This window comes from Neltuma alba, unplaced genomic scaffold (genome assembly GCF_004799145.2).
Source record: "Neltuma alba isolate B1F8T4 unplaced genomic scaffold, ASM479914v2 tig00012555_pilon, whole genome shotgun sequence".
Lineage (NCBI taxonomy): Eukaryota > Viridiplantae > Streptophyta > Magnoliopsida > Fabales > Fabaceae > Neltuma > Neltuma alba.
Genome location: NW_021637012.1, coordinates 40,517 through 55,185, shown reverse-complemented (window position 1 = coordinate 55,185; position 14,669 = coordinate 40,517). Strand labels below are relative to the sequence as shown.

The 14,669-nt window shown below is 32.1% G+C and overlaps 2 protein-coding genes across 3 annotated transcripts; one reads left to right on the top strand and one right to left on the bottom strand.

Annotated features, from left to right (window-relative positions):
* Positions 1-294: 294 nt before the first annotated feature.
* LOC114728567 (uncharacterized) lies at positions 295-465 on the top strand. Its single transcript, XM_028915476.1, has one exon. It carries the CDS (start codon positions 295-297, stop codon positions 463-465), a length of 171 nt encoding a protein of 56 aa, XP_028771309.1.
* A 3,575-nt stretch (positions 466-4,040) lies between these two features.
* On the bottom strand, positions 4,041-8,015 carry LOC114728569 (F-box protein SKIP14-like). 2 transcript variants are annotated; one of them, XM_028915479.1, is made up of 3 exons: positions 7,746-8,015; positions 6,445-7,491; positions 4,041-5,620 (listed from the first exon to the last, which is right to left on the bottom strand). In XM_028915479.1, exons 2-3 carry the CDS (start codon positions 7,261-7,263, stop codon positions 5,135-5,137), a joined length of 1,305 nt encoding a protein of 434 aa, XP_028771312.1. In that variant the 5' UTR covers positions 7,264-7,491; positions 7,746-8,015; the 3' UTR covers positions 4,041-5,134. The 2 variants fall into 2 exon arrangements, with proteins under 2 accessions (XP_028771312.1, XP_028771311.1); XM_028915478.1 differs by having other exon boundaries at positions 6,445-8,015.
* Between the last annotated feature and the right edge of the window lie 6,654 nt (positions 8,016-14,669).

Sequence of the window (14,669 nt, the reverse complement as noted above, 5' to 3'; positions counted from 1 at the left end):
AAACCACATAATCCTAAGAGGGTAAATAGTAAATAGAAATACCCCTCAAATCAAAGATAAGGATAGATCATCAACGAGTCAAAGACTTTTCACTAATTAACCAAATTGACCATCTCTTTTTACTAAAATTGACAATGGCTTCCATTGAAAGGCTAATTAAGAACAGGGTTTAAAATAGGTAAAAAGGAAAAAGAAGCACAATTATTCAATAAAGGTGAGATTTAAACAACAAAAGGAGGCATGAGCAAGCATCATCATCATCTTCATCATCCAGAGGCATCCAAAGCAGAAATAATGGATTCAGGGCTGTCCTGGGCTGATCAATGGGATAGCCACCCTGATCCTCCCCCCTCTAATAAAGAAGACAAGAAGAAGACCAAGCTTGGATCTGCAAAGATCAAAAGCATCCTCAGCCTCAAGTGGATGAAAGACCTGGGCAGCAACAAGAAATCTGAGAAATCTTGAACAACAACAACATAATACCATAGAAAATTTAGATCTTCTCAAACATCAATATATTTATCTTGTTTAGGAATATATATTGTGCATTTTATACTATATATTCAACTTGAGAAGATTTAAATGTTTTGTTTTTCTTTCAGGGTATTAGCTCTTGCCTAGAAAGAATGTGTTATATTGTTCAACTTGTTGAATAAAATAAATAGGGCAAATTTCACTGTATGACCGCAGAAGATAATTAATTTCAAAGAGCCCCCAAAACTTTCTGAAATTTCACTGCAGGACCAAGGGGGCAAACTGATATTAATTCCACAAAGAAAATGACCCTATTGCCCCTCATGTGAACAGGTATGGGAGAACCCATTTGCAAGTGAGGTTAGATAATTTACAACATGCATAAATATATTTACAATTAAAATTAGTCCATTTACATATTACCTTCTTCACCTGAAGAATGTGTCTGAGTGAACAAGTGTGGGACAGCCCATTTGCAAGTGAGACTAGACAATTTGCAACATACATATATTTATTTACAACTGGAATTAGTCCATTTACATGTCACTTCCTTCACCTGAAAAAGGTCTCCGTGAGTGAACAAGTGTGGGATCACCCATTTGCAAGTGGAATTAGTCAATTTGCAACATACATACATTTATTTACAATTAGAATTAGTCCATTTACATATCACCTCATTCACCTGAAAAAGGTGCCTGTGAGTGTGAGAGAACCCATTTGCAAGTAGGACTAGTCAATTTGCAACATACGTACCTTTATTTACAACTGAAATTAGTCCATTTACATGTCACCCTGCAATAAGTATTATGAGGGGCAATAGCGTCATTTTCTTTGTGGAATTAATATCAGTTTGCCTCCTTGGTCCTGCAGTGAAGTTTCAGAAAGTTTTGGGGGCTCTTTGAAATTAATTATCTTCTGCGGTCCTACAGTGAAATTTTCCCAAATAAATAAGCTTCTTGCTTATCCCATTTTTGAGTTTAAAGCAACAGGGACTAACAACATGAGATCCTAAGCGGGATCAAACCCACAACCTCTAATTTATAAGAGGAGTTTACATGTTACTAGGTTATAAGACCATCGGCAAGTTTCTGCTTATCCTATTGCTGATAGGAGGAGTTAGTTAAAAAATTTATTTTGGTTCTAAGTGTAAAATTTCAATTAATTTTTTTCTAACAAACTTGTAATTTTTCCCCAAACATTGCCTAATAATTTTACATACTAAAAAGAATTTTCATTAATAAGGGCAATTTTCAATGCAAATGATTAAAGAGTATTATAGAAAAATCAATTAAAAAACTAAATTAATTTCTTTAATATTTATAAATCAGTTACCCAGCTAATACATTTAAAAGTGGAAGAAATATTGCTACTATGGTCCATATAATTAGTCGTTTGTAGGAACAATTTTGGTCTTAATTAAATATAATTGTACTTACCCTTACTTATATCTGGTTAGACAAAAAGGTTAGAATAATTTATAAATGTAAAAGAAAGAAAATTTAATAAAAACAAACTTGAAAAAAATATATGAATTCAAGAAATATTCAATGACATCATTTCTTCATATGTAAGAATTAATTGAAATGGATTTATAATAAGGACTGGAATAGTTTAAACGATTCTTTTTGTGGAGGTTTTGGTCGTTTGTTCTTTCACCATTCGATGCTGTCAAACAACGAATGGTTCACTGTGTTACGCTGGAATCATGTATATGCTTTATTTGCCTTAGTGGAAGAACACACACACACACAGAGACACAGAGAGAGAGAGAGAGGAGCTTTGGGAACCAAAACGTAAAGAAACGTACAGAACCTTTTGGGCTGTGGATAAACAAACTTCTCCGTTCCCTTTGGCAGAAGGAAGCTGCTGGCTTTGACAGCAAGTGAGCTTTTTCTTCTGGGCAAAAACATCCTGGTAACTTCAACCAATCTCATTCGCATCGCGTCGGTACAAATAACAATGAATTATATTTGCACTAAGGTTCATCCAGTACTATAATATTTTTGGAGGGAACCATCTTAAAACACTCCGTGATTCATTTGACATTTTAAAATATTTTTTATGTGTGTTTAGTACTTTAAAATATTCTATGGTTCATTCAATATCTTAGAGTAATACTTCAATGATAAAATTGCATTACAAAATATTTTAAAATATTGGATACAGATATTTTGAATTACTAAATAAACCTTGACACACTATATGCTCTCAATACAACAAACTTTGGCAACTCCCGCAACCTTTTAGGTATAATGTAAAATCTTTAATAAGCTCTACTTACATGTGACTCATTGATAGTGTACAGTAATTTTTTAATTCTAATTAATAGAATAATATATTTTAAATAATGAAATTAACAAATTTTATATGCTCAAAAAATATTTCGGCTAATTTTTTTCCCAGATTTAAAATATATTTTAATTAATAAAATAATATATTTGTAAAAATTAATTAATTTTATAGTAATATTACCTCCAGTCCTATTATAAAACCTCATTTGTGGATTACAAATGAAGTCTTATAAGTAGGACCGAAAGTAGTTTAATTTATCATTGCAATAATATTTTTTATTTTAAATTATTTTTTATTATAATATATTTTCAAGTATAATAATATTTTTTATTTAAAATAAATTTTATAATAATATATTTTATGTCCATTAATGAAATATCACCAAAATATATAAGGATAAAATAACCAAACAAAAAGAGGGGCTCATTTTTCCTCTCCACCCTTTCAACCAAACAAGCCCTTAGTGTTTGTGTAATTCGCGAAACTTATATTTGTTGGTGATAGTAGCATCATCATCAATGTTCAAAATCGTGCCCTGTTTGTGTCTTAAAGATGCAGTTTAACATCATGGTTTCAGGCAGCAACACGCATTTAGAATCAATGTCCAGTGCCAATTCCTGAGATCAAATCGTGATATTAACTATAAATGAGATCAAATCGGGATATTAATTATAAAATAACACCCTTCGGTCCTTGTGATAAGATAAAGAAAAGCAAAACTTGTGACTCTAGATTCCTAAGTAGGAGACTCTGTTACCTCCTAGTTTCAGTTACTTACGGTTAAATTGTTATATCTCTTATACCTTGATTTGATTCAATTTATTAAACCGAGGATAATTTCAAATATGAAGCACTAATACCCAAATATAGAAGAAACCTTTTGTTTTTGGAAATTTGGTGAAAAGTCTTTATTTAAAAAATATTTTATCACAAAGGATACCATGTGCAAATAAACTTTTACTTCAGAAACATCTACACATAATTGAAAATAAGATACATAAACTTCAGGGAAAAAAAAAGAGGCTGAACCCGCTAATATTTGAAGATCGTGTCATTAGATCCCTGTGGCCGATAAATTTTGTAAATAGGCCTTTTCCCCAAATTTTCCTACTTTTATTGCATGTCCGGTCCAAAGGGCTGCCGCTGTTTGATAAGCTCTCAGCATTCCAGACTGTCAGTAAGCTATCAAGGGACCAACATGTGGCCTACATAACCTGGGAACATGAAACGGTAAAGGAAAATACGGGGGAAAGGCTAAAGAGTAGAGTACGTTGGTAACTAGTGATACATTCTTTGAATCAGAACTAGTGTGATACATTCTAATAAAAGTAGTCTGGCCAAACAAAGCCACCACCTAAGTACATAATAAAGACACAATGAAAAAGGCATTAGAGCAGCACATTATTGTCAAAAGAGATTCTTTCGCAAATATACACAACAGATTCTAGAGTTCATTTTATTTTCACCCGACACACGTAGAAAGAGTGAAAGACACACAAATTGAAAGAGGCATAAAAAGTGAAATGTGTCACTTGATATCCCCTTCATTATTATCTTGTCCCCTCCCCTGTATGCAAGGAGGAAGAGAATAAACAAAATACATGCACCAAAACACAGCGAATTGTGAGAAAACAGCTAATCATGAAGGCTGCATAGCAGCCAAAAAAACCTCCAACTGCAGCATCCGTAACTTAGACTGCCACGTAACCAGAAAAAATGTTCGTTACAACAATGGTGAGGTGATCAATAACCGTAGTACGATGGAACCAATCGCCTCCATATTACTGCTGATACAATAGAGCTTCTCCATACGTGCAGAACATCAAAACTGAAACCAATTCCGCTTCTCCACCGTATGAAAACTCTGCCACTGTGAATGGCACGGGCATCAAAATGACACCTCACTCCAGCACAACCCAATATTTCTCAAGTCTTCATGTGACCTTATTCTTGGTAAGGATTTCCCTAAAATAATCTGTTTCCGAGGAGTAAGCAGCCATCTCTCTAAAATATTTTCCCCCTTCTCAAGAGTTACATCTATAAATTCTTTTTCTTTTTCTTTTTTTTTCTTCAGCCTCTTTTTTGTATTTTCTTCAGCAAGACAAACACAAAGTGTGATGATAGAAAATAGCAAGCCATGACAGCAGAAGTTCTCAAACAGGTGAACCCTGTAACAATAATTCACAAGTTCCTAACATAGGGCATATTTTGAGATGTTCCTAGATTTTTTTTTTGCTTGAGCTTTGAATCATCAGTAATTCTCTTTCTCTTCAGAAAAATGAACTTATCACACCCGCACATGTATTTTACCTCCAGCCCCTACCAGAATAAAAGCCATAACCCTGTTTAAAAAGAACAGAAGCCTTCCCTATCTGGTTCCCTCCGCTGGCGCTTGACTATCTGCACAGCTAGCGCAAAGTATTTCCAGACAAAATGTTTCTTCATATTCGTTGTCATTAATGCACTGTCCACACTGACTACATCGAGCTATGCAAAGAGTGCATGCCCGGCACACTTGAGCAGCATGCCCCATCCCTTGGCAACCCTCTGCTGGACAATCATATACCAGCCTAAAATTCTGACATCTTGGACACATCTCAATATCTATGGCACAGTCATCATCATCGGACAAATATAAGCTTCCCCTATGATAAAAATGTGGTTTGCGAGACTGCTGCAACATCTGGCTATCAGTGCCCAACAAAAGCATCAATTCTTCAAAATGTTTTTCTGTGACACCATAAAGGCCACCTATACGCAAGAGCTTCACTCCATGTGCACCAGTAGACTTGAAATCCTTAAGGATACTCACAATACCCTGGACACTGAGTCTTGTACATCCAGGAACACTCAACTGTAAAGTATAGAAAACAATATAGCAGCTTGTCAATGTATGAATCTTATCTAAGCTAAAAGCATTCAACACTCAAACTAGATTCAATAAGAGAAAAGAAAAGGCAGGAGCCAGCAAACAGATTCATACAAGGTCACAAGAAAGAAGCTTTCACAAATACCACCTACGCCACTTCGAGGTGCCTAGAGCGGTGAAAGATATAAGGCATTAACTTGTATAAATCTAAATTATAAATTTACATGCATCAAAGTAGACAGTTGAACAATTATCTAATTTCAGATGGGACTATCATCAACTGAATTTAATCACACTTAACATCACAGTTAAGGTGCACTTTCCTCCAAACTAGAAAGGAAAATACCACATTTTATACCAAAGTACAAGTGTGAAAACACATTGCATGGAAAAACATTTGGCCAGGAAAATTTTTAGCGCAAAATACACAGTGGTAGCCACGCATATGTTGTCCAACACCTAAGGAGAAAATCATGCATTCTGAAGCCCGATCCAGAATAGCAAAATTATTTGAATTTTAAAACAAATGAGGGAAGAGAGGAAAAAAGTTCATGCAACAATCTATACATGCGATGATCCATAGGTTTAATGTTAGCTGACTTATACTTTCAAAGAAAGGTGCCAGCTCAAGAGGTTTGAGATGTATGGTGTAAACAGATTAGATATTAATAATGGATTGCAACAGTATTCAAATTAAGCACATAAAATCCAAATAAACATGCTTAAAAGGACAAAAATGCTGTACATGAACTACCAACTTATATAATATCCAATTTAAAACCTAAGGTAATTCATGCTCAGTTGCTCACCTTGGTTAAATTGGGATTGCTGTCAAGAACCTGCTTCAGAGCATCATCTGTTATCCTTGTACACTCCACCAGGCTCAGGCACTGAAGATTACCCTGCGCCCTTTTAGTTAATTGCAAAAGAAGATCATCAGTAATCTTCTCACTGATAGGTTGGTCTATGTGGATACTCTTCCACAAAAGAGGATCTCCTCGGACTACAGAGTTCAGAGACTTGCATACGCTCTCAACAGCAAGAAGGTCACGCACACCCAGATAACTGAGAGCATAACCTAAGGCAGAATGATGAGCTAGCTCACCTCCTTCTGGGTGATTCCCACCATCCATGTACGTGTTAGTGGACCAACAATCAATCCCAGAGTGTTTATAGCCAAAGCTCGCCATGTCACCCGTGTTACAAGAAGATCCGAAGTCGTCATTGCACGAAGCAACTCCAACATCTTTCTGAAAAGAGTCACCAAGACCACTTGCGATGGGTGGCTTGTTCTCAACGCACAAGCTGCCTGGAAACGCATGGAACCTCATCGCATTGTTCCAAATTAAATTCAATCCAGCAACGAGCTGATAATTATCATCACTTGGCCCAACGTCCTTCCCTCTGTATCCAACGTAATCAGCCTCCAAATCCTCTAGCCATCCTGTGATGGCCGTGAAGGTAGTACTGATATCCATGCCAAAGGGATCCGATGGCAAAAGGTCAAGAATGTCCTTCGACACAGACTCCTGGGAGCCAGGCCTATCACATCTATCCCTTCCATAATCGAAGCAATTGTCAACATCGTGAGCCGCAAAGATGGGTCGATGCGAGAAGTTCAAGGCCATCTCATCTATCTATGTATACCCCAACTAAAAGATAATCCGCAAACCCTAATTTTTTTTTTATCCGTTTTTTTCTCTGAGGAGGTGAACAATGAGTAGAGATGTAGAGCGGAAAACAAAAGGAGAAATAAAAAAGAAGGTTCTGGACGATCTAACAAGAAGAAAACCCTCGAATTCGGATGGCAAACTAAAACAACGCACCAAAATTTTCACCGAGTTTCCTGAGAAAAACTTGAGGGGGAAAAAATAAAATAGCCAAAAAAAAAATCAATCAGATTATCAGAAGACAAGAACAGAACCCAAATAGCAAACAAAATTGCTCTTATTTTTTCAGGTCCAACCCCATAAGCTCTTGGGTTTGACAATAACAGAAGAACACGGCAAAAGGAAAAAAAAAATCTAATAACAAAATATACAGATCAAAAGAAGATAAAAACTGAATATTGGAAAAAGAATAACACTGTATAGGCAGAGAAAAATCAAACCTAAACAAATCGAGATGATGAACCTAAATTTCCCCGACGCAAGACACAATCGAGGAGCGAAAGCAAGACCTCTCGGTATCGAATCCTAGCAACAAGATTGGATTCCGTTATTAATTCAGATTTGGGTGAGATGAAGCAACGGAAGGCAAACGAATTTTTCTTTTTTTCGTTTTTTTTCAATAAATTGTTGGGTTGGTTGGGGTTTCCCTCACTGGTGGGGAATTCGATCCGAAGAGAGAAAAGCCTGCGAGAGCTCACGACGGAAACAGGAAGGGAGAACGAGCAAGAAAAGAAAGGGCGACAGAAAAACAGATTAAAAACAAGTAATAAATGTTTTTTTTTAATGAACTAAGAAAATGAAAAAAAAAAATTCGTTTTTTTATTGGGGAGAGAAAGTGAAGGGTAACGGCGAATTCTGCATTGTCCAATTTTGGAGAGACGAGTAGGGGGAGATGGACACGTGGCAGCACGACATAAAATCCTACAAATTCTTCGCAACTTGATGCGGCGGGAGACGGAATCTCCATTATCTACTGCGGCATGAGGGAGGCACAATCTACCGTTAAAAAAACACACACAAAAAAAGATAAATACAAAAGGAAAAATCAGATTTGGTACCAGCCGGGCAAATTAATCGCAATTAAGTTCCCCAAATTTGCTTAATTAATGAAAGTCCCAAAAGGGCTTGCCTAGCCTGCGTGGCTGCGTGTTACTCCTCCTGTCCTTAATATAAGATCAATTTAACTAATTTTATTAGATTAAGGAAGTGAAGTAAGTTAGTTAATTATAAAAAATGTGACACGTTTTTCCTAAAATACCATAATCATCTTTCTTAATAACTCATCTTCCTCTTTTACTTGATTATAGTTGAGGGAGTATCCATAGGGGTAATTTAGAGAAAATTGATAAATATGACAAGTGTGTCTTATATTTAGGACCAAAACCAACTCACTAATTGGGTCCTATATTAAGGACCGGAGGAGTACTACTAAGACATTCGAAAAGACAAAATTGCCCATCAAGTGATCAAAGAAGATGATAAAAAGACAAAATTGCCGCTCCATTGTTGTTCCCACGGGACTCAGTAATTAAGCAAATTTAGGATAAAATTTCTATTTCTAGAATTATAACTAAAACTAAAATAATGGTACTAAGGATGTATTACAAAGAAAATAAAAATTTTAAAATTTATTTTTATTAATAATTCAGTATATACTCCCTTTTATCCTAAATATAAAACCCATTTTGTAGTGTAATTATATAAGACCCATTTTGTAATTTAAATTACACTATAAAATAAGTCTTATATTTAGGACCAAAAAGAGTATAATTTTTTAGCATGATTCAATAGATAAGTAAATGTAGAATATATATCAATTAAGTCATTCACTTTTACTGAATTATCCTTATTTCATCTTTTTTTTTCATGTTCGTAAAGCAAAATATTTAAGAACTAAACATTAAATTTTTTTTTAACCAAACTAACCATTAAAGTTAAATGATATTAAAAATTAAAAATTCACTAAAATGTCAATCAAAAGTAAATAGAGGGGGTAACAATAGAACATGCTTTTCTTTGATGAGTTTATTATGAATAGATATATGATATTTGGATAATAAGATAACATATACATGACTTGATTTAAGAATCATCTAATAACATATTTTTTGATGAAAAGACAATTTAATTCAACATACCTAAAATGATTACATAAAGTGGCTGGCTAATCATATTCAATTAATTTGAACAAAACCCAGAACATCTAAAACTTGAAAAGAACATATAAGTTTGGGATGCTGTTTGGGGCCCAGAAGTGCATCCCAAATAAAAAAAAAAAGCTGGAGTTGTGAAATTTAACGGTGCTTGGACTCACATTTTGACAATATGACTGACTTGAAATAAACTTTTGAAATAAGTTGCTACAAGTTACTTTTTCTGCTGCTTGTGTAGTGAATAGTATCATTAGGATCATTAATAATTTTATTTTTAATACTTCTGTTAAAATAGTCACATCATATACATATAATGTTAGATATGTATTATTAAATAAAATTCATGTCCTTTTAAGTTATTTGGCATCTAAACTTATTTTTTTTATTCATCATCTAAGCAAGTTTTAGCTTCTCAAACTGATTTTTTTTATAAAAGTCAATCCAAACATAAATCATATTACACTATCTGACTTTCACCTAAAAGTTAGATTGAAAAAAAAATTACTTCTCTCATCCTAATCCAAACACACCCTAAAGCAATAATTAACCAAAAAAAATTAACAGCAGAAAAAAGAAAAAACATCATAGAGCTCAAAACCAAATCATCATATAATAACATATAAAAATCATGTATCTACCATATTTTAATAAAAGATCATATATTTATAATGCTTCAAAAGGAAAATATAATAAAGTTATCAGAACCGTGTTTGCATACAACTTCTTCATTTTCAATGGTTCTTCAAGGAAAATAAGCTCTCTTTTTTTTATTAGATGTGTAGCTTAATTCTATGCATGGTATGAAAACTTAACGAAGTCCGCCGATCAAATTACTAAATTGGTAATCCAATTTTGTAGTCAATCTAGTCGGCCACAATTACATAAGTGACTTTTAATTTAAACCATCGCCTCGACCCGATTAATGACCAATATAATGTTCAATACATTGGTTTCATTAAAAAGAAAAAAAGTAAAAGACAATACTTATCAAGTTTTCCAATCACATTGGCTTATATGTCTTATTTTTAAAATATTATTATCAAATCGTAAATCTACATGTAAAAAATATTTATAGTTTGATGATAATATTTTAAAAATAAAATACATAACCATATGTAATTGGAGAACTTAATATAATGAATATAAAAAACTTAATGTAAATATTATGCAACAGAAAGTAAGATTTATTTCATCTATAAAATTCATGTTCAATATATTCTTCTAGTATTTTCTCCCGTTTTATTAATTTATTTATCATGTAACAGGAAGACTTAAGAGTCAGAGACTTGAGTGGTAAGTTGGAACCGCCAGCTCAGATGCCACTTACTATCAAACATTGTCCAATAGTTGAGCTAATGCTTCTGTACAAAAACAAAAAGCAAAAAAATAATAGTAATAAATAAAGCGAGGGATTTGGTTGGTTGGCGAAGAGAAAAAAACGGCACACGTTAACGGGAGGCATTGGAGTTACATTTCTTAATGTTTGACGAGGGCCACGTTTCTAGATAGATTATAATTTATTCTTTGTTTTTTAAAAAAATTATTTTTTCTTAAGAATAAAATATCCTTATTTAATTTTAAATGAAATATTTTTATTTATATTTTTGTAACACTTTTAATTTATCTTTAAGCAATGAAATAACAATACATAATAATAGACATCAAATTATTTTATTATTTTTTGTTCGGCTTAATACATTTCTTATATTCAAATTATATTAAAATAAATTTATGCGTTCTATTTATTAATTTTTTAAATTATTTTCAATTCGGTTATAAGATTTTTTTTTTGGTGAATTCCATTATAAGAATTTTATATGATTATTTATTAATATTCTTGTAATACCAAAGGAGTGATAGTATTATTTAATTGTTATTACGCAATGTGAAGTCCACAGTAACTATTCATTCATTTATTTTCTTTATTTGATCTTGTTTATTTTAATTTTTGTGAACTTGATCGATCCTGCTTGGTAGCTCAAGGGAATGGAATTTACCTTCGTTGACAATATATAATATTTATTATATTTTATTATTGTGATAATAAAAAACTTCTGTCATTCTTCCTTATCTTTTTTCATATTTATTTAAGAGTAAATTACTAAATTACACAAAACTTTTAAATCTTTCAAAGTTTCAATCATCTACAAATAATCTGTTAATAATAAACCTCTGAACTTTCAAGTTTGTACAGATAACTCCCAATTATTAAGTATATATGCACCTTTAAATTTTATTTGTGTGTGTATAACCCTTTCAAACTTTATTTAATATGTATTTAATTTCTCAATTTTAAATTATGTGAGGATAAGGAATGTATAAAATTAAATGTATGAAATTTATCCGTATAAAAGTTTAAGATTTTAAAAGACTTATTGTAAAGTTTCAAAGATATACTATCTGTTATTAATATAAGAATTAATAACTAATTTAAAGATCAAGAAAATTAATTAAATTAGTTATTTGTAAAAAAATGTGTGTTGAACTATCTTCTTTAATAATGTGTATTAGAACTGTCTTTTGATTGGAACCCCTTACAATCAATAGGAATACTTTTTAAAAAAATTACTTCTCCGGCCCTAAATATAAAACCCATTTTGTAGTGTAAATTACACTACAAAAAAGGTTTTATATTTATAACCAGAAGAATATAAATTTAAAGACGAAGTGAATTAAATTTGAGATTTTATATTTAGAATTAAATCAAATCCTCTAATTAGCTTTTATATTTAAGACTGAATGTAGTATATATTTAAGGACAATTTTTTTGTTGTTTTCTTTCCCTCCCCTTTTTTTTTTTAACACAAGAATTCTTTTCACTAGTTTGGTTGGTTTTCCTTTTCGTGTGCGTGCTAGTTGGAATGTTAGATGCATCGAGCAGGTATTGGGTTCTTATGTAGTCATGTTATTTCCTCTTTTATATTTATATTCCCACCAAAATCACAAAGGAACGAGTCCTTGCCAATTATCATGGCGTGTCAATATACTGTTTTTTTTTTTTGTGGGCTATGGTTTGGATATATTAGTTTTAAACACACGACCCACTCATTATGATCGATTAATTAGATCGGGTTAAGATAATTAGTTTAAATATCGTTATTAGTTTTAAGGATCGAATTCCAGAACTAGATGTTTAAAAAATCCAGTTTAAGTGCCAATTATACTAGGCATCGTGATTTACATCTCTGTTATTCAGCTACGCATATATTGTTAGAGAACTTAAGAAATTAAATCATAATATGTAAGTCCTGTTTGGCACATGGGAATGAGATTGGGGGTTGAAATAAATTTCAAAAACATGTTTGGTATATGATGAAAATGATGGAATAATTTTTATTTAATACATCTAATTATAATTAGAAAAGATTATAATATACTACATTTCAGTATTAAAATAAAAACATGAAAAAAAAATTGGTAAAAAATTTTATTAGAAAAATAATTGTGCAAAAGTATCTAAGGAGTAAGTACAATTCATCTTCGAGGGCCACAATTCTTCTTCAACTATGTCCAATATGTCTCAACTATATGTAAAATGTCTTCTTGCTTTTTTTTTTTGGCTAAGCACATGTATTTTTTATTGGAGACAATCTTATTCAAGATACTGTTAAGCACTAAATATGAACACATCTTCCAACAGTGCAAAATGTCTTGTATTTTGCATATAGTTCAAGATAAATTCAACAGAATGGGCTTAGGCATATCCTGATTCGTCAAGTATGAAATTGATAAAACTCAACATAAAGTGCTGAAACATGTGCTTATATTTAGTGCTCCATAATATCTCGAATAAGATTATATCTAATAAGAAGATATTTAAGCCTAAAGCCTAGTAAAGGGGAAAAAAAAAGGATAGGCATTGTATCTTAGCAATTTACGTTTCATCTTTTATGCAAGCATTTTGGTCTAGTTAACTTTTGTTTTGCTAACGATTCGTTGATGTTTCGCAAAGCTACAACTAAATATGTTTTTTTTCCCTTGACCTGAAGCCCCGAGTAAATATGTTGAGCTTATGAGAAAAGGGCTTTAATTAAGGAACTTTCTGAGTCCACTGACCTTATTTTCCCAATAAAGTACAGTGTTTTCATACGGATCACGTGTTAATAATGAAGGTATTAATTAGCAGATTGTAAACTTAACGGGGGATGTTCCTTAAGAAGCTCTCCAGTCAAATCCTTGGGCATGCTTCTCCCTCCCATGCTAAATGCCAACTTATTAAGTATTATTCTCTATGCAAGTTTACTAGGCCAACGTTTTTATCTTGCCTAAAAGTATTAAAAGAAAGTTGAATCTTTTTGCGTAGCTTTCCTCTAGGCCCAAAAAGAGGAGGGAAAACCATTTTACATGTATTCTATTTTTTTTCCTCAATTTTTGATTTAGTATGCATACTTTTTTTTTTTTGGGGATTAATACCATTAGCTCCTTTATAGTTGTCAACTCTACAAAGTTACAAGAGGTAACAATGCTAACAAAACAAAATTATATGGGATTTTAACCATGAGAAAAAGAAATATTTGAGAACCAAATTAAATTTTTTTAAAAAATATGCTTCCCTAAGAAAATTGGCTATCTTGCTTCAAAAGCCTAGAACCTTTGGGTGAGATGATAGATAGATAGCGTACTTAAAGTAGTGAGACTTCTAGTCCTACGCCTGTCCCATAGATGTTAGATGGTACTGGAAAGAACTTAACAAACTAAAGCTGAAATTAGCTCATGAATATGACAACGGCGAGATCAGAATGAATTTTCATCTCCATTCTTTCTCTACAGATTAATGCCTAATTAAAAATAGTTAAATTGAAAATTCAAATAAACTGGACAAATTACTTGAAACATGTGCACTGAAATCAAGTGGCATTTTTTCCAACCAAACATTTTGCTTATTTTTTCCCATATATTTAAAGAGAATAACACAAGAAAATGTGTTAGAATATTTTTAAAATAAAAATATGTGGTTTTAAAAAGTCATGTCCTTATATAAATTTATTATATTAATAAATTTATATAGGGATTATATCTTTACATAAATTAATTAATTTATTTGAAGAGTTGTATTCTCATATAAATTAATATATTTATATGAAGGGTTAGTCTTTGAGTGTACGTAAAGATAGAGTGAAATTATCATTTTGTAAAGGTCATTATTGCCTTCACTTGAATCTTGAAAGTACAATCTATATTTAAAGATAGAAATAGATAGGGGTAAATTAA

Coding starts and splice junctions, on each gene's coding strand:
- LOC114728567 (XM_028915476.1), top strand. CDS start 295: ATGGATTCAGGGCTGTCCTGGGCTGATCAATGGGATAGCCACCCTGAT.
- LOC114728569 (XM_028915478.1), bottom strand. CDS start 7,263: ATGGCCTTGAACTTCTCGCATCGACCCATCTTTGCGGCTCACGATGTT. Junction 5,621..6,444: donor GCAATCCCAATTTAACCAAG/GTGAGCAACTGA, acceptor TATACTTTACAG/TTGAGTGTTCCTGGATGTAC.